The sequence below is a fragment of the Sebastes fasciatus genome, chromosome 3 (assembly GCF_043250625.1).
Source record: "Sebastes fasciatus isolate fSebFas1 chromosome 3, fSebFas1.pri, whole genome shotgun sequence".
Classification (NCBI taxonomy): Eukaryota; Metazoa; Chordata; class Actinopteri; order Perciformes; family Sebastidae; genus Sebastes; species Sebastes fasciatus.
Genome location: NC_133797.1, coordinates 731111 through 758282, shown reverse-complemented (window position 1 = coordinate 758282; position 27172 = coordinate 731111). Strand labels below are relative to the sequence as shown.

The 27172-nt window shown below is 39.9% G+C and overlaps 1 protein-coding gene and 2 non-coding genes across 9 annotated transcripts in view; all 3 read left to right on the top strand.

Moving 5' to 3' along the window:
• LOC141763123 (high affinity choline transporter 1-like) overlaps positions 1-20295 on the top strand; it is a 53165-nt gene extending 32870 nt beyond the window's left edge. For 5 of the 7 annotated variants that reach the window (XM_074627500.1, XM_074627483.1, XM_074627476.1 and 2 more), the window contains 5 exons: positions 4893-5041; positions 7083-7226; positions 7478-7631; positions 8910-9127; positions 15808-20295. In XM_074627500.1, the coding sequence (XP_074483601.1) occupies positions 4893-5041; positions 7083-7226; positions 7478-7631; positions 8910-9127; positions 15808-16359 (1217 nt within the window). In that variant the 3' untranslated portion in view covers positions 16360-20295. Of the gene's footprint in view, positions 1-4096; positions 4168-4892; positions 5042-7082; positions 7227-7477; positions 7632-8909; positions 9128-15807 lie in introns of all 7 variants that reach the window. The other 2 variants (XM_074627517.1, XM_074627507.1) reach the window with 2 other exon arrangements.
• Positions 20296-26490: 6195 nt separating this feature from the next.
• On the top strand, positions 26491-26564 carry trnai-aau (transfer RNA isoleucine (anticodon AAU)). Its single transcript has one exon. It is a non-coding gene; the product is annotated as a tRNA-Ile (tRNA).
• A 305-nt stretch (positions 26565-26869) lies between these two features.
• On the top strand, positions 26870-26941 carry trnaq-cug (transfer RNA glutamine (anticodon CUG)). The gene has a single exon. It is a non-coding gene; the product is annotated as a tRNA-Gln (tRNA).
• The last annotated feature ends 231 nt before the right edge of the window (positions 26942-27172 follow it).

Below are 27172 nucleotides of genomic sequence, written 5' to 3'. Positions count from 1 at the left end.
TTACAAGCCAAGTGTAAGAAATGGGTTAAACAGTGTGCTATGATGTAAGCTGCAATCATTAGCATGTCCAGCTAACTACCAGATATGACCATATTATTACAGTAGTAACTGATCACATCTACTGATTACATCTAAAGCCAAGGATTATGTCATTAAATAACTACATTAGTTTTTAGGGTTACAGGTTAGCTTACCCTTAGAAAAGGCCCAGTTTACAACTAGCTCGTCCACCAGTGTTTAGGGTAGCATTAGTAGCTCCTCCAATACTCTTTATTGGACCCCAGCAATGTTAACCAAGCTAGCATTATATTTGGTAGACAGATCGTCATGATGTTATTAGTCTAGTCATAGTCTTAACCTAGTTAAGACCCATTTACAAGATTCTCAGTTGGAGGACTGAACCTGCCAAAATCAAAAATAATAAAATAAATAAATAAAAAAAACAAAATTGATCAAATGTGACATAAATTAATATTTCTGTTTTAATTTGTTTCTTTATTTATTTATCTTTGTGTTAATTCCCTTATTTATTCACTCTTCTGTTATATTTTCCCTTTTATCTATTTATGTATTTATTTTTATTAAGTTTTAAATTTATTTATTTTTCATTAATTCATTTCATTTCATTTCATCATTTCATTTATTTTTATTTATTTATTTTTGCAATCATTTTTTATTTATTTCATATTTATTTGTAACTATATGTATTTATTTATGCATTAATGTATGCACATTGAATGACAGTCCCCTCATTTGCATAATGAGGCAGAAAGGCATAAAGACATGTAAAAAGAAATGAGTAAAGAAATGTATAAAGGAAAGAATACAGAAATAAACAAGTTTGGGGAAATAAATAAGGATTGTAAAATGAAAATTGTGCAGAAATAAATAGATGCATAAATACATAAATAAATACATACATTTAAAAATATATATAAAATAAGTAAAAAATAAATGCAAAATAAATAAATAAATACAAATAAAAAATATAATATATAATAAATAAACTAATTTAAAATGTAATAAAAATAACTACGTCAATAAATAAAAGGGGAAATTAAACAGAAGAGTAAATAAATAAGGGAATTAATACAAAGATAAATAAATAAAGAAGCAAATTAAAACAAATATCAATTTATGTCACATTAGATCAATTAATTAATGATTAAATATATTTTTTACATTATATTTGCTAAATTTAATGACACATTTATTTATTTATCGAGTCATTTATATATTTATTAATTAATTTTTTACAGATTCTACAGATGATAGAATCTGCCAGCGACATTTGTAATTTCAGCGGACAAAATCGAGAGTTGCTGGCTATAAATAAGAAGCCTGCGTTTGCCTACCTCCGTCTGAAATCTAGGACCCATCGTTTAAAAAATGACCATGAATTACAAGTTGCAAATATGCCAACTTTAACACAGTGAATTGCATAATGTGCCGTGTGAGGAAAGCTTGACAGGCGTAGCATCAGTGACGTTAAGGGATGCTGCTTAGCAAACGGTTAATCAACTTAATAAAAAAACGACAGTGCCTAATGAACCAAGCTGAGCTGTACCATGCTGGGCTTATTTTATACTTTACAATTTACAATTCCAAGCTCTAGATAGAAAAGATTACAGGCATATTAAATGTTTTCCACCCAGATGCTGTAGACAGTTTGCTGTCCAGTTGACCTTTACAAGCACATTGAGGGTCAGTCACTAAAAATAACTAACTGCTGCAGTGTATTATTATTATTATTATTAATATGGATTATTATTGTGTCATGTGGAAAATTGTTCAGATGACAAGATGATTCATTTGAAGATTAAAGTGGCACTAAGTGATAATTTAAGTATGTGTGTGTTTATGTGCTTTCATAGTGGATACAAGTGTGTAAGTGCTCTGCAGTGTGACTGTGTGTAAGAGAAAATGTCTCTCTGTGTGTGTGTGTGTGTGTGTGTGTGTGTGTGTGTGTGTGCGTGTGTTTGTGTGTGTGTGTGTGTGTGTGTGTGTACATAATGTTTTCTTGTGTTTTAATGCTGTTTTCTTTTCCAGTGTTATTTGAAAAAGGGGGTTAAGCATCGAGCAGCCTGTTGATTGTGAAAGGTGATCAATTATTCAAACCAGATTGTTGTGTCATTAGAGACTTGTTTTCCATTGTTTGTTCCAGGGCTCTGACTGATTGACAGAGGGTAAATGTTACATGCTGAATTATCATGTCTTGTCTGCGTGTAAAAAGAAGGGAAACAGTGAAATCCATTGACAGTGTGAATCACCTTGGTGATTCACACTGTGCTGACGCTCCACACAAGGACCGGTAGGGAGGCAGGAATGATCCTATTAAATATAGATATATATTTTAAAAAATCAGGGGACCCCTCACTCCTCAGTAGTTACTGCCCTCTGGGACAGTTATGCTTTCATCCCAGACGTGCGCTTGGCACTCACACACACATAAACACTTGACACTCGAGAGACTGAGCATTTGACCCACGGGACTTGTTGCTGGGAGACTGTTTGTTTATGTGTGTGTATGTGTAGTATAAACTGAGCTTCATGGTCTGCTTGAGCGGGTGTGTGTGGTGGTTCAGTGCCAGAAAGGATTTCACTTTTAAAACACACTTCCCATGTGCTGTCAGTCTGTCAGTCAGCACAGTCCTGGTCAAATTTCTGCCGGGAAGGAATAGGGGACGGGACAGAACGGCTGCATATGGTGTGTTTTGGTGGTCGTGCACGCACACACAAGCATGAGTTGTGTGAAAGTAGGACATGGATCTAAAAACAACACGGGGTATTTAGGCAGCTCTTTCAATCTGTCCATCCCTGGTACTGCCCATTAAGTCCCAGAAAAGACCCTAAATCTCATTCCACCTTTACAATTGCTAAATTTAGCACGGAGGGGAACAGCATAGCTCAGCACAGAGCAGAACAGATGAGAGATATAGTGCCCTGTTGAATCTGGATGTGTATCCAGACATATCCAGAACAGGTCTAGATGTAGTTGAGATGGATTTCAGTTCACACATGGCATCAGAATGCATCTCGACTGACCACTTGTGAATAGGGTCTAATAACATTTCAGTTATTATAAATGAAAAAAGTGCACAAACAGCCCGGTCGCACACCAGTTCATGAAATAGTCATGAAATTTATTGTATTGATTCGTGTACATAGACAAAAATTTCACAATTCTTTTGTGATGGTCAGCACAAAATCAATTTGTTTGTAATCCACGTCATTGTAAAAAGCAGCTGCTTAGGGAGGAGGTCGAGGTGGATGGGTGGGTCAGAAAACACAGGACAGCAAACCGCTGTCGGTGTCCCATGTGAAACCACAAGTCAAAGTTAATTTATTTGTCATGTAACTTCCGTTCTTAAGTTACAGCACTTCTGGAGTTATTTTAACCCAAACCACGATCTTTTCCTAAAGCCATCGAAGTAGTTTGTTGTCTAAGCCTAACCAAGTCGATCTATTCTGAAACCTAACTAAGTAGTTTTATTTTGAAAAGACTGGAGCGGAAATTGACACGTGCGTCACGTGTTGCCGGACATTCGTAGGAACACACACGTTGTTGAAAGTCATGCTGAGCGTTACAAAAAAAAGGAAATTTGTGTTTATGTACATGAATCAAATAGATTAAATTGTGTGACTATTTCACGAAGTGCCGTGAACAGAGAAAAACTGAATATTTTGTATTTTGTAATATTTGTAATGTATCTGTATTTAGCGCTCACCTAACAAAATGCATTTTTGTGCCAAGTGTGAACAGGTTGTTAATAACTGTAGTATTTACTATCTTGTTTTAATGGCAATTAAGTGGGTTAGGTCAGTCTGTCTGTAGAGTAAAGAAACAACAACCAACTATTTTAGATAATACGATAAAGCAGCTGGGGGAAAAAAGGAGGTGACGAAAAGCTTCCGGGTAAGATATCAGATTTCAAAAATGTCAAACACATTGGGTGAAAGGATAAGTGGTGAGGTGAAAACGGTGAAGTATGCATCGTAAAGAGGGTGCAAAGACGGGGTGGTTTTAGCTGGGTGAGGGGTCAGCAGGGTGGTGAGTGGCGATCGATGGTGCCGATCTGACACTTCTCTGTTTAAGGGCATTGTTGTGGTGTGGCTGCAGGCTGCTGCTGGGGGGACCCTGGCAATGTGGGAGAAGAGACGGTGAAGGTAGTGATGTTTTGCTTGCCTTGATTGAGTAACAAGATGTCTTTTTTTATTATTCACATGATTACATTTACTTATACATTATTTTTACACATTTCTTTCACTACTTGAAGACACTTCTTTTACCTTCTGCTTGATTTTGTTTACTTAATAAAGAATTATCAGTATTAGGGTGATAATTCATCCAAGAGGGTGAAAAAGGCATACTTTGGAGTCACAATCAATAGGCTGCTTCTGTTAAGTGTTTCTGTACAGTTTTTGTTTTGTTATAATTTTATCATTATCACTTCTATGTTGGCTTGTTGCTTTATCTAAGCTCTTGCTGCTTTTTAAATACTTAAACCAAAGCCACCCATTCTTACGTGTAACTTGTTTAGCTTTTTTTTGGTAAAAGTTGATTTGTCAACGTGTTTTTGTAAAATACTGCATTAAGATATATGAACAGTATAACAAGACAATGGCACTGCCTACCTTCTTAGTACATCTTTAGTATAAGTACAGTACATATGAGTGGATGCATGTATATGTACAGTATGTGTCTGTGTGAGAGGGAAAATATTTAAAAGCGAAAGAGAGACTGAGAACCTAATAAAACACTTAATTCAACTATCACAGTAAGCAGTTGCATGTATCTTTAGCAACCAACGCCTGAACATTAGACAACTTGCTGTAAAATTTTTTGTCTCCGTCAGTCCTCCGATGCTCACCGCTCTGTTGTGTTGCTCCAGGTGGAACTATGAGTGTGATCCTGGACCTGTCCTACGTCTACTCCATCTGCATCTCCTCAGTGGTGGCCATCATCTACACACTGATGGGGGGGCTCTACTCTGTGGCCTACACAGACGTCATCCAGCTCATCCTCATCTTTGTCAGTCTGGTGCGTAACATCCATTGACACATTCACACAGCGGCCATTGTGAACGAACAGGTCGGGGAACCTTAGAGCTCCAGCTCCATTCTTCTATTAGTATCATGTATCCTATCAGATTACTCACTCAACTACATCATAGAAACAAGTGGTTGAAAGAATACAGAGGGATCAAATGTTCCTCTGCAGAGGTACCTGGTAGCTTATTAACTAGCTGATTAAATTACCTGCTAAATTAAAGCATGTACAGATTTCATACGCTTATTTGATAACTGTGACAGCTATACAGAGGCAATGTCTCGCCCCTTCCGGTGGACCCCATGGGACCATAGTTCGGAAAAAGTATGAATGGTAGTCAATGGCGAAAGACAAATATTTTTTTAATTGAATTGCGCCACGAATCACACATGATGTTTGTCCATCTAAAAGTGTTATGTTCTAGTTAACAAAACGTGGACCCACACACAGACAAACTAGACAGACAGGGTAAAACACACAGGAGACAAAAGGACAGGGAAACAGAGGAAACACAGGGAAAACTAGACTGCCCATCATGACAAAAAAGATAATTTTGCAAGTCAAGAAAGTCGCAGTTTGTCATAGGTTTGTTGTAGTATCATTTAGTTTTGTGTGAAACCGCTCAGTGAACTACATCTCTCATCTCGCACAATATACACTATTTAGCTAATTTACCTGATGTGTTTTATCGATTGACTCCTGGTCTTTTTAGCAGCCAGGAAGAAACAGAACGAGCAAGACCCGTTGCTCATGTCAGGTCATCCCAGTACAAAACACACAGGCATCGTAGCTTCAGCGAGAGACACGTCATTTACGCGACTTTTAGGGGTATCGTCTTTCTAATTAAGTATTTTCTTATACTTCAACAGTTTTACATCAAATTGGGACTTTCTTGACTTCAAAATTATGTTTAAATTGACAAATATCATATGTGTGATTCATGGCGCAATTCAAACCGGATCAAACATTTTTTTGTCTCTCGCCGTTGACTACCATTCATATTTTTTCAGAAATATGGACCATGGTGGTCCACCGGAAGGGCGGGACTCCACCTCTCTATTTGACTCATGTAGTGTTCAAAATGGCTTCCGTCTAAATAAGTTGATAAATCTTTGTGAAACATGTGGTTGTAGAAGTTTGGTGACGTAGGGTCGTGTCTAGAAGGTAACCCTCAAATTGCAAAAATTCTTGCGAGACTCGCTGCCCGACAACCTATTCTATCCTCAACCATTCAAGGTCAATGTCTAACCTTCACCATCTCGTGATAGTTTTGCAATTTGAAGGTTAGACATACTTGACTACTTTCAAACGTTAAAGGCAAGCTAGCCGCTAACGCGCTAGTCAGTCACAACAGCTCTCTGAACTCCTTTCTATTTTCCCTGTATTGTGTTGTTTACTCCTCCTGGCATTGCGTTCCCAGGATTTTACATTTTGTCGTTCAATAAAACGTTATTTAAAAAGGGGAGATAAGCTCATCGATAAAAATTACTTAACAATTAAGCTTGCCAGAAGCTTGTTAGCTTGCTTGCTAACAGGTCAAAAGAAGCAAGATTACTTTGATGGCCACTACACCACTGCTAGCAAACTGTAGGCTGTGGTAAGTAAGTGTTGTAACTCACCATTGAGTGGGAGAACCATCATGCTATATAGGCCTAGTGTTAGGTGAGGTGTTATGCTAAGGATAGCTCCAGTGCGTCAGTGAGCCATGATTTCAGGCCATTTTAGGCAAAATCCTAAACACAAAAACGGAGAAAAACTGTTTAAGAGTCTAACTCCACAATTCAGTACTACATGGTCACAGTCTTTTCAAGTTTTCAGCACTTCTTTTCTAACATGTAGGCTATAATGTGTTAAAAAACAAATCTCTGATTTTACTTTACCCACACTTTAACCATGTATGTGGTATAAGAGTGCTGCAGATAGTGCAACAGTCAGAAACCGGAGCTTTAACTCTAACTTTGTTCAGAGAGACGGACTGAAAACTTCCCCCACTGAGCCCATGATCAGATTAGCTGTATCTTTGTGTTTACAGTGGGTGTGTGTTCCTTTCCTGTTGACCAACCCTCACTCAATGGACATCTCACTGACGGCCTACAACCAGACCTTCCAGGCTCCCTGGGTCGGCACGGTGGAGCTGGATGAGGCCGGCAAGTGGTTTGATGACTTCATGCTCCTGGTGAGTGGAGTGGGAGAGGTCATTATAAATACACACACACAGACAGCGCTAAATGTTGTCTAATTCACAGTTTATGCTGTATTTACATAACTCCTGCCATCACAGCAGTTAAATTAAATGGGCTTATTTCATTAGATGAGCAAACAGACATGTGTAACAACAGCAAAGTCAAGAGAGGATTGTTCCTTCTTGTCCTGTACTGCTGTACCAACTGAATCCTGTCATCATGTCTAACTGTGTGTTTGTGCCAGGCTTTGGGTGGTCTGGCCTACCAGGCGTTCTACCAAAGAATCCTGTCCGCCTCATCTTACACCCAGGCTCAAGTGACCTGCTTCGCCTCTGCAGGCTTCTGCCTGGTGCTGGGTATCCCCTCCATTCTGGTGGGGGCTGTGGCTGCATCTACAGGTACACACTCTTAGATTACAGCTCTTGAAAATTCTTAAGCCAGCTTTCCTTTTCAAGATTCAAGGTTAATTTATTGGGTAACACTTTATAATAACCATCATTTATAAATGGTCAATGGATAGGTAATTAAACTTAATTAATAGTTGTTTTACTGTTAACAAACAATGGAATGATAATTAATAATATTTACTAATTATTAGTAATGCTATAATGTCTGTTGTTTTATCATTAGTTTGTGTAATATGAAATCATTAGTTTATAAATTATATATTGTATCATAGATGATAAGAGACGATAACAATTGCATTCTGATTACATTAGTAAACTAACAGTTTATTGTTGCACACATTATAATATTTTATATATTATATTAAGTATTTGTTAGTGATTATTAAATGATTTGTAACCCTTTTAAGAAATCGTTTGTATAACATCTATAAATATTACCTAAATAGATCAGAGGACCAGAAACCAATTATTAACCATTAACAAAGTATAAACTAACTATCAAAATATGTGTATGTGTATAGATGCCTTACAAAGTATTTATTAACCAAGATATTATAGTCATCAGTTTTAACTGTATAATAGCCATACAAATAATGTTTATAGATAGTTTCCGAGCACCACTCTGCAGGATTGTTGATTTCCTCTCTATATTCAATTCAATTCAATTAAATTTTTTTTTGTATCACAACAGAAGTTATCTCAAGACGCTTTATATATATAGAGCAGGTCTTAGACCGTACACCATAGTTTAGAGACCCAACAAGATCCACCAAGCGCGCTGTGGCCAGGAAAAACTACCCGATTACTGGGAAGAAAGCTGGAGACCATGAAGTCTAATCATTTGTTGTTTGTAATCCAGTATGTTATGATGGTGGTGTCGCCTGCAAACTTCACAACTGTCAAAGTTCTGTCCATGTCGGGGGTTGCAGTTGTGGGTGAACAGTGTGAACAGCAGGGGGCTGAGCACACAGCCCTGGGGGGCTCCCGTGTGGAGGAGGTGTAACCACCAATCCAAACTGACTGGGGTCTGTTTGTGAGGAAGTCCAATAGTCTTAGTTTAGTCCAATCCTAAATCTACTGTCTTCATTGGCCTTCGTCTTTTGCATTTGAAAAAATCAGAATTTATAAATTTGTTCTCATCATTTCACTGAATTAAGCTCTGTTTATCAGATTTAACCCATTTTTCTTGCTTGATTCATTTATTCCTCCCCTCGGTTTTTCAAACATCCATCAGTCTCAATCCAAATATTCATCTGTCCTTCCTCCCAGACTGGAACTCAACCAGCTATGGATTGCCCACCCCATATGAGCGTGACCAGGCAGGCTCCATCCTCCCCATCGCCCTGCAGTTCCTCACCCCCCCCTACGTCTCCATCATCGGCATCGGAGCCGTAGCTGCTGCTGTCATGTCTTCCATGGACTCAGCTCTTCTGTCCTCCGCCTCATTGTTTTCCTCAAATATCTACAAGAACATTATCAGGAAGCAGGTGAGAATCTTGGAGAAAAATATTGACTGTGCGCATGTCTATAACCAAATAATGAATACTGCTGTTGAGAAAAGAGGGTTTGAAGTTTGAGGGCTCTTTGCTAAACTGTGTAACAAAATCTTAATTGTATGCCTCTGTTGTAGTCTGATCCAGTCATTGTCACATCTTTAATTTAATATGTTTGAATATGAACTTTAAAGGTTGATCGTGTGAATTCTACTGCGGGCTGCAGAGAAGGTAGTTACTGCTAGTCTGCTAAGCTAGGCTAGTTACCTTTTAGCAGGACTAGTTTATCTGGTGGCTTATTTTTTTCTGTTATGAGTTGATTTTTTGCTATTGCTTTATTTATGTGGTATTACAAATTCAGTCACTAAGAGGGTGGATTTGTTTATTTATTTTTTGCACATTTGTCATTTGTATGTGCTCAAACAGAGGTCAAAAAGTCTGATTCTGGTCTTAGTTATTACCAAATATGTACATACTGTGTTTTAGATTTGTGGGGCAGTAAGTTCTGTTAAACCTTCAAAGACAAAACTCACCCAAGCAAATAGCCTCTATTGATATTGATTTTAGATTGAATCTGTCTCCTCCTAATTTATGCAATACTGAATCAATATTAAATATCTGGAATACCCCTATGATGAAATTCATTTACAGACATTTACAGCCCAGAGACTGTGTCAATATAAAAAAGTGAATATCTACAGATGGGGGCCATTTGCAGCAATAAAACAAGCATATTGTGTTCATTACTCCCATACCCATGTTAGCTTTGGGCCAATAGAAACTCTGATATGATTGTGACACATCACAACAATCTGTCATAAATCAGTCTTTTCAATCAGGACGCAACGGACCGTTCCTGCTGCTTAGCTTAATTTATTAGCCAGCCAGCTAGCTGGCGAGCATGGAGAAATATTTGAATCAGTCCACATCGTCAAGTGATGCTAATTTGAAACTAGCTAAACTGAGAAAATATGACAACAGTTATATTGAGCGACAGCGACGGGAGACTAAAATGTGTCCTGTGTCTTCAGGTGCTAGCGAACGAAGCCATGAAGCCGGTCAAACTAAAGCGACATCTGATTACAAAGCACAGAATATATCAGGGCAAAACAAAGTGGTATTAACATCATTCAAATTGAAATGTGTCTCTGTTTATCATTATCAAACAGATCCGAAGTATTTAGGTTGAAAGGTTTTAGAACACAAATAGTTCCAATGGCATCTAAGAGTACAAATGGTAGTAAGCGTTATGCTTAATCGGAGTTACGATTATGAGGTGGTCCTTGGAAAATGTTCTCCCATTTTTGCCCCAAAGAAGTTTGAGAACCCGTGCTGTAAATTAGTTTTTTTCAATGAGTTAATCTTTGGGCAGGTTACCACAATATGACCGTTATCGGCAAATCTGGTGTTGTGGACATGTGTGTTATTACAGTAAGCTATTTGGTCGAATAGAATCTTTGAGTTAATTGTACAGCTGAAAAAATTTGGCCATGTTTGACTATATGGTTTGCTCAATGGTGAGCCATGAGAGGCTGGAATGTAACTTCTCAGTGCTAGTTTTAATAGAGCAATAGAGCAGCCCCGTTTGTAGCTACTGACTTTACAATAATGTAAATACTGGGCACAGTATGTGGGCGTACTGTGCAGTATGTACAGTACGTACATTATGTACTTAATGCCCACTGTTTCACATTGAGTCTTGTTTATGATGTTTGCTCTCTTACAACAATGATTTCATTATTAGGCCTCCAAGGAATGTTCCATACAATGACCCACTTCACTGTTGGGATCTTGTAGTGCTGTAACCTTCTGTATGGGTACTGTGTCTTCATTAGAGGATCTCTTGGCGCAGGAGGCCTCAAGAGATCCAGGACACAGAGCTGTAGTCTTACACACTTCTCTGCGCTTCCATTAGAGCAGTTACCCACCCATAGCTTAACCCCAAACCTAACTGAGACTGTGTCTGCCCCACCTAAATTAATTAAATCAAAAGTAAACAGAAGAGGAGTTAAACATAATAATCTAATAAAATCTAACACTAGCACTGCAATAAAGCAACAAAACAGGAGAATTAAATGTGGACTCTTAAATATCAGATCTCTGTCATCTAAAGCTCTACTAGTAAATGATTTAATATCAGATAATCACATTGATTTATTTTGTCTTACTGAAACCTGGCTGTGTCAGGAAGAATATGTCAGCCTAAACGAATCCACTCCCCCGAGTCATATTAATACTCACATTCCTCGAGACACCGGCCGAGGAGGTGGAGTTGCAGCCATCTTCGACTCAAGCCTATTAATAAACCCTAAAACTAAACTAAATTATAACTCATTTGAAAGCCTTGTTCTTAGCCTTGGGTTCACACCCAACCTGGAAAGCACTACAGACAATTTTATTTGTTATAGTGTACCGCGCTCCAGGCCCATATTCTGAATTTCTATCTGAATTCTCAGAGTTTCTATCAAGCTTAGTCCTGAAAACAGATAAAGTCATTATAGTAGGTGATTTTAATATTCATGTGGACGTTGATAATGATAGCCTCAGTACTGCGTTTATCTCTTTATTAGATTCAATTGGTTTCTCGCAGAACGTGCATAAACCCACTCACCGCTTTAACCACACCCTCGACCTTGTTATGTCATATGGCGTTGAAATTGAACATTTAATTGTTTTTCCACAGAACTCTCTTTTATCAGACCATTATTTAATCACTTTTGAATTCTTATTACTAGACTATACACCATCAGATAAAAGTGTGTACACTGGATGTCTATCCGATAGTGTTGTAGCTAAATTTAAGGAAGCGATTCCATCAGCATTAAATTCAATACCATGTCTCAATATAACAGAGGACTCGTATGTTAATTTTAGCCCTACCCAAATTGATCATCTTGTAGATAGTGCTACAGACTCACTGCGAGTCACACTTGATTCTGTTGCCCCTCTAAAAAAGAAGTTAGTAAAACAAAGGAAGTCAGCTCCATGGTATAACCCTCAAACACGCAAATTAAAGCAAGCATCGAGGAAACTGGAAAGGATATGGCGTTCCACCAAACAGGAAGAATCTCATTTAGTCTGGCAAGATAGTCTTAAAACATATAGGAAGGCTCTCTGTGATGCCAGAGCAGCCCATTACTCATCATTAATAGAGAAAAATAAGAACAACCCTAGGTTTCTATTCAGCACTGTAGCCAGGCTGACAGAAAGTCACAGCTCTATTGAGCCATGTATTCCTACAACCCTCAGTAGTAGTGACTTCATGAGTTTCTTCAATGATAAAATCATAACTATTAGAGACAAAATTAATCGCCTCCTACCGTCAACTGGTACCAATTTATCCTCAAACTTAGGAACCTTAGAAACAGCTGTACAACCTGATATATATTTAGACTGCTTTTCTCCTATCGATCTCCACAAATTAACCTCACTGATCTCCTCATCTAAATCATCTACCTGTCTCCTAGACCCTATTCCAACTAGACTGCTTAAAGAAGTTTTACCTCTAGTTAGCACCTCTTTACTGGATATGATCAATGTGTCTTTACTAACAGGCTATGTACCACAGTCCTTTAAAGTAGCTGTAATTAAACCTCTTCTTAAAAAGCCCACTCTTGATCCAGAGGTCCTAGCCAACTATAGACCTATATCTAACCTTCCCTTTACCTCCAAAATACTCGAGAAAGTAGTTGCCAGTCAGCTGTGTGACTTTCTACAGAACAATCATTTATTCGAAGATTATCAGTCAGGATTTAGAGTGCACCATAGCACAGAGACAGCACTAGTGAAAATTACAAATGACCTTCTAATGGCATCGGACAAAGGACTTGTCTCTGTACTTGTCTTGCTAGATCTCAGTGCTGCTTTCGACACCATTGACCATGACATCCTATTACAAAGACTGGAACATTTAATTGGCATTAAAGGAACTGCACTAAGTTGGTTTAAGTCCCATTTATCAGATCGATCTCAGTTTGTACATGTCAACGATGAGTCCTCCATGCACGCCAAAGTTAGTCACGGAGTTCCACAGGGTTCTGTATTTGGACCAATTCTATTTACCTTATATATGCTTCCCTTAGGCAATGTTATTAGAAAACACTCCATAAACTTTCATTGTTATGCAGATGATACCCAATTATATCTATCAATCAAGCCAGACGAAACAAACCAGTTAACTAAACTTCAAGCATGCCTTAAGGACATAAAAACCTGGATGACCTGCAATTTCCTGATGTTAAACTCAGACAAAACTGAAGTTATTGTACTAGGCCCTGAGCACCTCCGAAACAAATTATCTAATGATATAGTTACTTTAGATGGCATTGCCCTGGCCTCCAGCACCACCGTAAGGAATCTGGGAGTTGTCTTCGACCAGGATATGTCCTTTAACTCTCACATAAAACAAACCTCACGGACTGCCTTCTTTCATCTACGTAACATTGCGAAGATCAGGCACATCCTGTGTCAAAATGATGCAGAAAAATTAGTCCATGCATTTGTTACCTCTAGACTCGATTACTGCAATTCCTTATTATCAGGCTGCTCCAATAAGTCTCTTAAGACTCTCCTGTTGATCCAGAATTCTGCAGCACGTGTACTGACTAGAACTAGAAAAAGAGATCATATTACGCCTGTATTAGCTTCTCTGCACTGGCTGCCTGTAAAATCCAGAATAGATTTTAAAATCGTCCTCCTCACCTACAAAGCGCTAAACGGTCAGGCCCCATCATATCTTAAAGAGCTCATAGTACCCTACTACCCCACTAGAGCACTGCGCTCACAGAATGCAGGGTTACTTGAGGTTCCTAGAGTCTCCAAAAGTAGAATGGGAGCAAGAGCCTTCAGCTATCAAGCTCCTCTTCTCTGGAACCAGCTCCCAGTTTCAGTCCGGGAGGCAGACACCGTCTCTACATTTAAGAGTAGGCTAAAGACTTTCCTCTTTGATAACGCTTATACGCTTATAGGCATAGACTGCCGGGGGACTTCCTATGACACACTGAGCTCCCCTCTCCTTCTGTATATACTCATGTCCCATGTCCATGTTGTTATTAACTTCATTCCTTCCCGGGAGTCCTTGTGCCTCCTTGTCTCGCAGCTAACCGTGGAGCGGGGTCACACCTGGAGCGAGGTCATACCCAGGTATGACCTCGCTCCAGCGGGATCACACCGGGAGCGAGGTTATACCTGGAGCATGGGTACACTTGGAGCAGGGTTTCACCTGGATCTTGGTGGTCTCCGGTATTGTGGCTGCATCTGCTTGACACCAACTGCTACCATCCCTAATTAACTACGTCTGTACGAGGGACTACCAATGCTAACGAGGGATTTCCAACACCTAGTGACAATGTGGCAGCCTGGAGAATAACACTTCTCAATCACTGCCAAAGACATCAAGAGCTCCCAGCAAGCATGCTGATGCTGCAGGAACCAACGCACGGGCATCGATCGCAGGGACGTCCCACACCAATACACATGGACGTACTGAGGAGAGATGCTGGACAGTGCTGGCTTTCCGATAGTTGTATTATCACTCTTTCCATCCACCACTATTGGTTTTGTGTTATCAGTCCTACTTGTTTTAGCTATTACAGCTGCTAGACTGCTACTGTGGCTGCTTCTCTATCTCTCTCTCTCTCTCTCTCTCTCTCTCTCTCTATCTATCTCTCTCTCTCTCTCTCTCTCTCTCTCTCTCTCTCTCTCTCTCTCTCTCTCTCTCTCTCTCTCTCTCACTCTCTCTCTATCTATCTATCCCCCCAGCCGGTCTCAGCAGATGGCCGCCCGCCCTGCGCCCGGTTCTGCTCCAGGTTTCTTCCTAGTAATCGGGGAGTTTTTCCTGGCCACAGTGCGCTTGGTGGATCCTGTTGGGTCTCTAAACTATGGTGTACGGTCATAGACCTGCTCTATATATAAAGCGTCTTGAGATAACTTCTGTTGTGATTTGACGCTATACAAAAATAAATTGATTTGATTTGATTTGAAGACCAGTGGGCCACTTCCCGGGTCTGAGAATTGAAGCCAATGTGGAAGAGCCTTAAACTTGCATTCTTTCTACCAGCCAGCAGGGGGCGACTCCTCTGGTTGCTAAAAGAAGTCTGATTGTATAGAAGTCTATGAGAAAATGAGCCTACTTCTCTCTTGATCAGTAAACATTGTAAACATGAGTTTATGGTCTCAATTGCTAGTTTCAAGTCTTCTTCAATACAGCATGATGTTCATTTAGTAAATGATGGTCCCATTTAGAGTCAGATAGACCATAAAGCAGGGGATGCCTTAGGACGTGGCTTCCTTGTGATTGACAGGTCGCTACCACAGCGTTGTCCGGTCTGGGAGTTGTCTGTGTTTCCGTCTTAGAACTTTAACCCTTTCACAGCGTGTTTTCACTTCATGAAAGTTAATTATAACTTTTTGGTCGTCTAAAAATGTCTTATTCAGCGTTCGGTTGTACTTAGCTCCACCCTCTCGTGTCACTTCTGCAAGAAACCAAGACGGCGACGGCCAAAATGCTGAACTCAAGGCTTCAAAACCACAGTCCACAAACCAATGGGTGACGTTGCTGTGACTACATCCACTGTACTCAAGACCAGATGATCCTTAGATCCTTACTATAGCAAGGTGTGATGTGCAACTTAACTCTGTTTGTCCTTCTTGTTGTCATTCTCTTGCTCCTTCAGGCGTCAGACCGGGAGATGCAGTGGGTGATCCGTATCTCAGTGGTGGTGGTGGGTCTGGCTGGCACTGCCCTCACCTTTCTGGACAGCAGCGTCCTGGTCTTCTGGCTTGTGGGCGTGGACATGTCCTACACCATCATGTTCCCCCAGCTGGTCTGCGTCCTCTTCTTCAAGGTGTCTAACGGCTACGGAGCCGCCGTGGGCTACCTGATAGGAATCATCATGAGGATCCTGAGCGGCGAGCCCCTCATTGGCCTCCCGCCCGCCATCCAGTTCCCCGGCTGCCGGCTGGATAAGGAGGGAACGTTAACCCAGTACTTCCCCTTCCGCACCGCCATCATGCTCATCTCGCTCGTATCCATCCTGCTCTTTTCCTGGCTGGCGTCCATCATTTTCAACAAGGGTTTGCTGTCTGAGAGGTGGGATGTGTTCAACATCAAACGCAAGCAGAAACCAACGTCCAGAGCCGTGGCCGACAAGAAGACCGACCCCAGTAACAGAGAAGCCACTGCGGCCAAGCAGCTACTGGACACTACCACCACCACCAGCTGCTGAAGAGGTTCATGAAGAGGGAGAGAAGATGGGCACTGGCAGGAGTTCACAGAGGGGGAACAACGGCAAAGGCTGGACACAGATTCTGTGCAGTGTCACAGTGAATTTGTGGTGATGACATTTACATTAGCAGAGTGTGATCTGAACTCTCTGGCACTCTACTTCATCAGATGCCTCATTGTCTTCTACAGAGAATACATTGAAAATAGGCTCCCTGGCTAGGCAAGCCATTAGCCAGCATAGCATATAGTGAAGGTGATTACATACATACAGGCACCGAATGCCAGAGATTGTGCTGCATTATCCATCCATCCATTATCTGTAACCGCAGGGGTGCTATATATATATATATTAGTGCTGTCAAAGTTAACGTGATAATAACGCGTTAACGCAAATTTGTTTTAATGCCACAACTTGCAATTTTAAGGTTATAGCGGCTCAGTTTTAAAGCTAGAGTGAAGATACTGGTATCATATGAAACTAGAAAACATAAGGAATCCATCGGTACCAACCATGTCCAGCTTGTCAGGAAAAAGGCTAAATAACACTCCAAACTGGCATGGCCATTTTCAAAGGGGTCCCTTTACCTCTGACCTCCAGATCAGTGAATTTAAATGGATTCTATGGGTACCCACGAGTCTCCCCTTTACAGACATGCCCACTTAATAATCACATGCAGTTTGGGGCAAGTCATAGTCAAGTCAGCACACTGACACACTGACAGCTGTTGTTGTCTGTTGGGCTGCAGTTTGCCATGTTATGATCTTAGCATATTGTTATATGCTAAATGCAGTACCTGTGAGGGTTTCTGGACAATATCTGTCATTGTTTTGTGTTGTTAATTGATTTCCAAAAATACATTTTATTAGTTGAGAATTAAATACTTGACAAATCTCCCTTTAAGGTGCATTTTGAACAGATAAAAGATGTGTGATTAATTTGCAATTAATCGTGATTAAATATTTTAATTAATTGACAACCCTAATATATATATTTGTACCACATTGCACCTGAATTCAGTTCCCAAAGACCATCGCGCTTTGGCAACACAAAAGACACTCGCACAAGACTTCATCCCAAAGAAACAATTAATCCAACAGAATGATGGTAAAATAGTTTACAATTCACATAAACAAAAGTTTAAATTATTTATTAGATGTTGCATTTTATAAGAGAGATTGCGTCATGCAACAAGCCATCTGTCCCTTCCTTTACTGAATAAAAATGAATCGATGGCTGTACTGCAGGTCTCAGTGTGAACCTCTGTAAATGATTTGCAGCCATGTGCAGCTTAGCTGCGTGTTATCAGAAATTTCTGTTTTGCAGCAGTCCACACAAGGAGAGGATAATCAGAGATGTAAACTATCTAAGATGTGAAGATTTATAGTTACATGTAAATTTTCAGAGCAACGTTTGCGTCTATCTCTCAAATACTCAAATACTGCTCCGTAGACACTCGCAAGTTTAAGACTTTTGATTTGAAAGCGCCCAGGTACGGATGAGGGAAGTGTCCCACCCTGCCTGACTGCTCTGAGTCGGGTCGCAGTGCAACGCTGGCGGCTTTGCAGTGCAAGCAATATTGAAAATCATAAGCAGCAACCAAAAACACTTGGACGTAAGTGACACAAAAACTATTACGACAGTTGTGACTATTTAATATGACCTGTTTTTTAGCAGCAGGGAGAGACAAAACTAGAAGAACTTGCCACACTTATTGTTAGCCCATTCCCCTCACCTGCAGTTCACCCACATGATAAATAACTGAATGTAGCAGTTTTCTACAACTGCACGAGGAGCAAGAACACCAGATGTGTCCCTCATTTTCCTTCTCCTCACCCATTCCTCCTGCTCGTTTTACTTCTCCGTCAATCCGTCTGTCGGTGTGAGAGATGTGCCTTTCGGTTTGTCACTGACTTTGTACTGTCTAGTTCTGTTGTTGTTATATACTGTATGCAAAGCTCTAGTTTACGGTGGGATAATTTTTTCCTCTGAGATGGTGAAAATGTTTGCAGCTAAGATCCTGATAATTTCTCAATAGTACAAATTTGACTCCATTTGAATGATTAGATTTGATTAGAGAGCAGACTGTTCAATGAAACTTGTGTTTTTTAAAGTATGTTTTGCGTACTGATTGTAGTTTGTTGTGCAAATAGATTCCTCCTCATCCTCTACCATACTGTTGCTCCTGATATCACTGGAACCTAGTGCCACTCTGCTTATTTGCTGGTAGTCGTAAAAGGGGTGTATACTCTCGTCACTGCTCAAATACCTCATGAAATGGAAATGTTGGCCCTAAGTATACAAACCTTTAACCTGTGATTGTGACTTCTACCCAGAGCATACTGTATGAAATGTCATTTTCCAAAGACTGATTGCACAGAACAAACTGTTCCCAAATCAGGACGCATTCAGGACACAATGCCTCCATCTTTTTACGTGTGATTGCTATTTCTACCTTATTATACTCTTGTATACTGTACAGTCTAATCATGATTTGTATATTTACACTTTTTATTTTTTAACAAAGCTGATCTCGACACGTTGTGAGTTCTAGAAGAAAAACAGAAAAGTGTATTTTCTGTCAAGTTAGCAACGTTTAAAGTGAAAAAATTAAATTCACCTTCAATTTTGCAGAACATTAGATGTAATTTGTTTAAATCACTGGGCGGCAGTTCATTTGTGTCAGCAGTGATTCTGAACAGGTGTGCATTGTACACATATCACAGGAAAATGAAAGTAATAGCAATTTAAAATGAACACTCCCGCCTGATAATATCTCCAGACACCATTTGATGGAAGAAAACTTGGAATCATGGAGTCAGTTTATATTGTCATCTGTGCATTTCGTCGCTTTTTGAGGAGAAATGTTTTATTATCTATTAGGGATGCACCGATCCGACTTTTTTAGTCCCGATACCGATAGCAGCTTTGGGTATCGGCCAAAACCGATCTGATACCAGTGTTGAATTAATAAGCTGTATGCCTCGCTGTGTGGAAGAAGTAACTGGGATCATTCTTTTATGTGAAAGACAACATCAGGCTCGACTTAAACATTGCTTTCCTAACTTTGTAAAACAAAATGTAATAATTAAATACATAGATATACATTTACTGAATTGTTTATTATTAAAATAATAAATGTACACCAGCAACTTAGTAAAAAAAAAATCTTCAAAATTAACAGGAATTGCAGTTCAGGTGTAAACCTTTTAAATGCTGAAACACATTGGTCAAAACTTAAACAGGAATTAAAATTCCATTATATAATGTATATAGTATATAAACATAGAATTGAACAGATCGGTCCCATTGGCACAGATCCCCGATCCAGCTATTTGACTCGTATTTGGAGTTCGTCAAATATCATCGATGAAACTGCTGAACAGTTGTAGTTGTTAGTTTTAGAAATACACAGTGAGTTCTATGTTGTATTTTCCCCTAATATGTATTTGTTTTTATGCTATTATGCATGTTGATTTTCATAAAGAGGGTTGTTTGTATACTGAACTTTTGTGAAGGCTGTTCTCTCTTGCCACTTGGCAAGGTTATACTTTGTTATCGATTAATATAAATCCCCATGGGGGGGGGGGGTGTTCTGTCAGAATAAAGGCTGAAACCAAATTACTGTTTCTTTGTTGTTTAAATCATCTTACAGCCCATCCACACTGGGAACATCAGGAGCGCGTGGCGGCTGCGTTACCTGTTGTTTTTTATTTCGGCGTCCCTGTTAACAGGTTAGAGCAGGTTAGAGCAGCCACACTCAGACACACTCAGGGGTAGAAAATAGAGGTCTTGCCTATTTTTGTCGCGTGCCGCACACGTTTCACAGCAACAACAGACAGTGAAAGTGATCTGTTGACAGTATATTGACATCATATCAGTTTGGGGTTTAAATCAACACTTCCCGCTTTCATTTCCAAATAAAAGCCCTCAAGCATTTTTTCTGTGGACAGAATTCCTTCATTTGTTAACACAAGGCTTTATTCTGAAATATGTGCCGGACAGTGTTTTTAGAACATAGAGTGACTTGGAGAGCTCCATGAATGAATACAGTACGGAGTTTTAATTGTGGATTATTACTATTATTTACAAATTACCACACGTTTCTTAACCTTTCTCGGTCTAAAATAAATATAAATGATATTTATAATGAAATGAAATGGTCATTAAAAGGCAAACTCTATGTAGAAAGAAAGGGCTGACAGCAGCAGCAGAAACGCAGCAGACACGCAGCTGAAATGCAGCTGGTGTGAACGCCTGACGCGTGTATCAGGCAGCCACCACGCAACGCAGCCACCACGCAACGCAGCCGCCACACGCTCCTGACGTTCCTAGTGTGTCTGGGGCTTTAGTGGCTCATGCGACACATGTGAGCCTTCCAACAAATGTTTTCGTGAATTTTATTTCCCCAAGCATTCAGAACATTTTATTTGTCTGATTTTTGTCCACATCAGTCCCAATAAACCTAAAGAAGCCTTTTTGTTTGTGTTCAAAAGGTGACGTTTCATGCAGTTTTACAACATGTTAAAACGTGTTGCCTTTAAGTTTCACTTTCACTTTTACAAGGTAGGCGTAGTAGGCCCTTAATGACCCACATCTATGGTGCTAGCGACTGATAACGCCTATTTAATGGCCTGATAACAGTCGAATCGGGTGGCTATGCTAACACACTAAACTAAGATGGTAGACATGGTAAACATTATACCTGCTAAACATCATCATGGTAGTATTGTCATTTTTATGTTATATTATGTCATATTAGCATGCTGATGTCAGTAGGCCTACAGTATTTAGCTCAAAGCACTGCTCTGCCTATAAGACCCTGCATGGCTGTAGACTCTTGTTCAAAAGTCAACACAGTAAAATGTCACATACTAACAGCACTCATGTAGTTTAGTGGGTTTAAACTGACATTAGTAGGCTACCAAGCTTGGACACTGGCTCCTCTGTCTTCTATGTATTTTCTGCTAAGCTGAGAGAGTGAGAGACACCATGTGAGAGGGAGGAGTTGCTTTTTCACCAAACCCGAGGTGTGTAACATCTCCAAGAAGTGCTTTATCCTATCCTATTTTGAGACTTGAATTTTGTTGTGGCAGTCCAAATATAAACTGTGGTCCACCGGAGCGGTCTGCATGCAACATTTCAGAGGCCAGTGTTAATTTCTGCACTGGGAAGACACGTGGTCCGAGGCACATATGTAATATCAGGTGTGTGACAGTTTAATATGGCGACGATTGCTTTGGTGTCTTGCTCTCAGTGTAGAGGCCTTCCCAGTGATTTCAGGAGGTAAAGTTAAGGTCAAGGTCAGTAGTTTCTTAGAACTACTCTCTAGTAGTTTGCTACTTCTGAACATAAAGAGTGTTTAGAAAAGTATTAGAGGAGTATTATGAGGTTAAAGTGCTGACTTTTAGCTTAAAAGAATAGTTAAACATTTTGGTGGAAAAAGACTATGCTTATTTGCCTTCTTGCCGAGAACAAGAAGAGAAAATAGTAGGCTACCACTCTTGTGTCTGTCTGTATGATAAATATGAAGTGCAGAAGCCTCAGAGTTACTTTAGGCTCAGAGGTTAGCATGTCAACAGTCATCTAACAGTGTTGGGCAATTTGCTGTGCATAATATAAAATACGTAATCAAAGAGACTAGTCACAGCTGCGGCGAAGAGCGGCCTGCAGCAAGCTGCCATGCAATGAAAGCTGCGGCGGCTGTTCCTAAGCTCAGCGAGCTGCTGCTAGTTTTGCAACTTATTATACAGACTTTCTTGTATTCTACTTTTTTTTGCCAATTTTTAGGAAAATGTAAGGTCCAGACACAACAACCCAACATCAAAGAACTAGCGGTGATGAAGGCCGAGTCTCCTCACGACGCCTTTGTCTTGCCCAAAAAGTTGCACTCCAACACATCGCAAAGACTACAGCCGACAGCAAGTTACAGTAGCACCTTCTGCGCCTGCGTGAGATTAAATAACTCTCCACACCAACAGGCAGCGGTAGTCTGTATTCGTCATTCAAACAGGGAAACTTAAAGACCGAGGACTTAGGATATACAAGCTGTTGTTATGATACAGTACGTACATGAAACAAAGCGGTGTTTGCCGACCACTTTCACACCACTCTCACTCACCACTTAGTTTCATTCCAGATGTTCATGTTGCTGTGAAAATATCCGTGTGTTGGAACGATCAGATGAGATGAAGATGAACAATGAGAAGAGCCTTCGGTGTTTGCCCTCTTGACTTTACTTGTTGGCTTGCTTTCCTCACTTCTCTTCTTGTGCACTGATTCGTTTAAGCTGAACAGCCAATCAGAGTGATTTCTCTCACCAACGAGCTCTGCCGCTGTTTCAACATGCTGAATCAGCTGACCATCAGCTTGGTGTGACAGGGCCTTTAGAAAACTTACATTGACCTTGATATGTTTTAATCGTACTACAGTTTGCATTGTAGATTATATTGACTCAATCACCAGATCATCAACATCCCACTGTTAAATCATTTTCTTCTACAATTACAAATATATTCCATCTCACAACCAACTTTACGATCACTATCCCATGATATCAGTCTCCCTAACACAAAAATTGATCCTCCAGCTTAACAGAAGGCTAACACTGATCTTTTTAATTGTGTTATATCTGTTATTTACAGCTTTAGGTAACTAAATTATTGACATGTTGTTCAGCTGCCCATTACTGACAAACATCAAACCACATTGTTTCTATGATGTACTGGCTTCTAGTTCCTGTGATAAACAGTTCCCAATGAATGGACCACAGGCTGCTCCATTCAGAGGTAGTGACCTCTAGTGGTAGTTAGAGGATTCCTATAAGATAGAGTAGGTCTAGCCAAGAATAAACCACAGCTGTAGGCTATATTATAGTGCAAGCATTGAGAAAAGAGCAGTTTGGATAAGAGATAGACAGCATACTCATGTTAAACAGCAACAACCAAATCACTAGTAAATCTATGTATTACCCCCACTGACACAAAGACCAGCACTTTGCCTGGTGGCCACCACCAGCCCCAAACAGAACTATTAATACAGACTGCTTAAGTGCAAATTCTCTCAGGTGACCAAGTTTGGTTTTAACACTTCTGGTCCAACATTTTGCCACTTGGATGACATTTGAGCTCGAGGCTAAACAACCAAATGGCTTCAACATGCGTCGCCTACATGAGGCTGGTACTCTGTCGGGTGGATATTGGGCTCTTATCCTGTGTGTTTTATTCGTATCTGATCTTATTCAGTTTGGTTTCGTCAAACATAGAGATCTCACTGATGTCTGGCTTGTCCAACATTGTTCGATGTAAAGCTCTTAGGAAAAAAGTCCAAATGGACCGTGGTCCAGTTTTCAGACAAATAAAATAAGTGAGCTAAGGATTGTTTCAGCTTTCTTTAACAAGTGCTATAAAGTGAGGAATAAAATAACCTCAGCAGCTCATTGACTGATGGTGTGATGTTTTATTTTGTTACAAAATATTTTAATTTTAAAAGGTAGCTCTAACTTAAACTCTGTTAGTTTAAATAAGATATATTGTGATCTCTTGTTAAAACAAAAACAGTTAAAGCTGCCAGTTCAGTTTCAGAGGAAAGGGGCTGCGCTCTCACTTCATTCTCTTTCTATTTATAACAGCTGGATGCAATCGACATGCAATCATATTTCAAAGCAGAGGATACTGTTGCTCTTAATTATAGCAGTTCCTCAGCTAATTGGTATGAACGTTTTTCATTGCAGATAGTTTCCCCAAAAAGCAAAAGTCCCACGAGGTTAGGGTTTGAATAGATCTCTAAATCATAAAAATAATAAATGAACAGGAAAAATAATTGTCCGAATTTTTTTAAGTGTAACGTTAGCTAAATTAGTCCTAGCTCTAGAGGATAAGTAATTAATGTTGTTGGTAGTCCAATTATAAACAATAACAACGGACGTTGCGTATTGTTATTGCCGACCCCGTCAGTTTGGACGAAAGTAACACAACGGTATAAACTTAAATTGTTTATATTATTGTTGATTTTATTGTCTGACAATGTCCTTGTTAATATGTGTGTTCAAAATCTCAAGCCTGTCTTTTCTGCGAAATCAGAGGCCTGTACTACGAAGCAGGATTTGGTGTTAGCTAGGGTTTCCGTCCTACGAAAGTGGTTCACTTCTTACCGGGGTAGTTCACCATGGTAACTGATGCTGAACAGCTAACCTGCTCCGGAGCAGGTTATTTTCCAGATCAGAGATCAACTCGTATGAAAGCACCGCCTACTGACCAATCAGAGTTCACTGCGGGGATCGTATGATAATATTACCAAAATATGAAGAAGTAACAGTCATAATCAGACCAAAAACAACACAGTTTAAACTGACAGATAGGACAGCTGGATTTATGCTGTGGGTGTTTACCACTTTGAATTATGTTTTTATATTTATTCTTTTGTTTATATATTTATTCACCGCCTGAGAGGGGGACGCAGCTGAAAGAGGGTTAAAATAGTCATGTCTGTCATGTCTGATTGGTCATAAACTGCAGACACCGCCCCGTTCACGTGAACGCGCTCACAGCCAGACTGAGAAACCCTGGGTTGATTTACCGAGCTGATAACCACCGTTTTAGGAGCGTTTAGCGAGATCTCGTTTGTTAGGGTTAGTTAAACCAGATAACGAGAAGATACCCTGGGTATGATGAACTTGCTTCGTAGTACAGGCCTCTGATCCTCCCAGTATACATCTAGCTGCATTAACCAGAGTTAACCTCTTACAGCATACAAGGAGTTACTCTTAAATTAGGCACTGTAGTGGCTGTTATGGCTGTAATAGCGACACTGATTGTACATTGAGTTGTCAAATAAGGCCGTGTCTAGAAGGGAACCAACAAACTGGGGAAACTCCCGCAAGATGGTTAAGATTAGGCATTGACCTCGAATAGTTAAGGTTAGAATAGGTGGTTGGGCAGCGAGTCTTGCGAGAGTTTTAGCAAATCTCAAATCAGATTTTGCAATTTGAGGGTTCTCTTCCAGATATAACCGTTAATAATAACAGATATAATTTGATGTCACACATCATCCCTGTGTGTCGCACACTGAGTGGGCAACCGTGGTTTTATGTGTCAGACTGTTGATGGCAGTGATGAGGGTTGGTGTGCAGTCTCTACTTTGTCCAGTACTTTTCCACTGACTGAGTGCCTTGTGTGCCTTTGTGAAGAAAATACAGCTGCACTCGCTGTACCTTATCAACCAATCAGAAGGGAAAGACAAAAAACAACAACAAAAAACAAAAAAGCAATCATTTGATGAAGTCCTAAACTCTTGGGGAGGAAAGGGATTCAGAAGCAGGATTTCACAATCACACAGCATGAGCATGAATTAGGCAGCAGTTAGTTAGAGGGGACAGCCTTGCCAACACTGGCACCTCAAAGTGTGCTTAATATGGCTCCCACAAAATCTGAAGCAAAGGAGGAGGTGTGGCTGAGTGAGGGCACAGTATGTGGCTCCCTCAGTGCCATGTACTGAGGCATCATAACAAGCTCTGAGCTGTTATGATGACTCTGAACACAAGTTTGGATTCATCACAAACAAACACATGCACAAACGGTGACACATTGATTATCGATAACAGTCATGCGCTTCCTTCTCTCGTTTAAAGCTGAAGTAGGCAAGTTGGAGTAAATATGATAAAAAAAAAATATTTTCGGTTACTATATCCTGACAGTAGAGACAGGTAATCTGAAAATATCATGTGCCTCTGTGTCCTCCAGTGTCCTCCTATGGCATCTGTGACCCGGCAGCCATGTTGAGATCAGCTGAGGAAATACCAAGCACCGCCCACCAGAAAACGTTGTCATTTTACAGCTAAACAGTACACTACAAGATATTTCTGAAAACATGAGAGGAGAGAAATAGGCATTACAGTAACAGAATATTGATTCATATTTGATCAGCGCTGCCTAGTTTGACCGTTTGATCAGAGTTCATGAGTGATTGACAGCTGCCTCCATTGAATGAACAACAGTTAAGGTTAGGCTTTGACCTGAATTCCTCTGAAATGATGGCCTCGTTCATTAAAGTGGCTTTATGGTTTTCATAAAACTATTTGTACCTATCTCTTTTATAGAGTAGTAATATCAAAAACATTCATCCTGCTCACGATATGGCCGGTTAGCTCAGTTGGTTAGAGCGTGGTGCTAATAACGCCAAGGTCGCGGGTTCGATCCCCGTACGGGCCACTTCGCATTTTGTTTGGTGTACTAGTTTGATAATGCAGAAAGCTACTAATATGCAGTATTCTCTCATCTCATTTCTTTACCACATGTTTATCATAGCCGCGGGAATTCTAGCAAACGTTAGGTCCTGTTAAGCCATAACGGAACATTCCGTTATATCTTTGTCAATGAGAAGCACAGATATTTCTACAGTCTTTTCAGTAGTTTTCAGTAAAACCAGACAGCCCATCAACTAAGCATCACAGTTCCTGATCCTGAGTCATACTATATACTAAATATATCTAACAAGCACAAAATGGCGTCACTATGGTTCCATGGTGTAATGGTTAGCACTCTGGACTCTGAATCCAGCGATCCGAGTTCAAATCTCGGTGGAACCTGTATTTTCTGGGAAACCGCTTCGCTAAATTATGTGAAAAACTTCACCTGCATGTTAAATCTGTCTTCATCTCTTTTACTAAATAACAGGTAGTACTCTGGGGTAATATCTGCCATTCCAGCATGCTTTCTGGCATCATAAATACTATATACATAGAACAATCTACATCTTCATACTTGCAGTATTTCAGTAAAATGTGTGATTTTTTTTATTCTAACCAGAAAACTAAGAT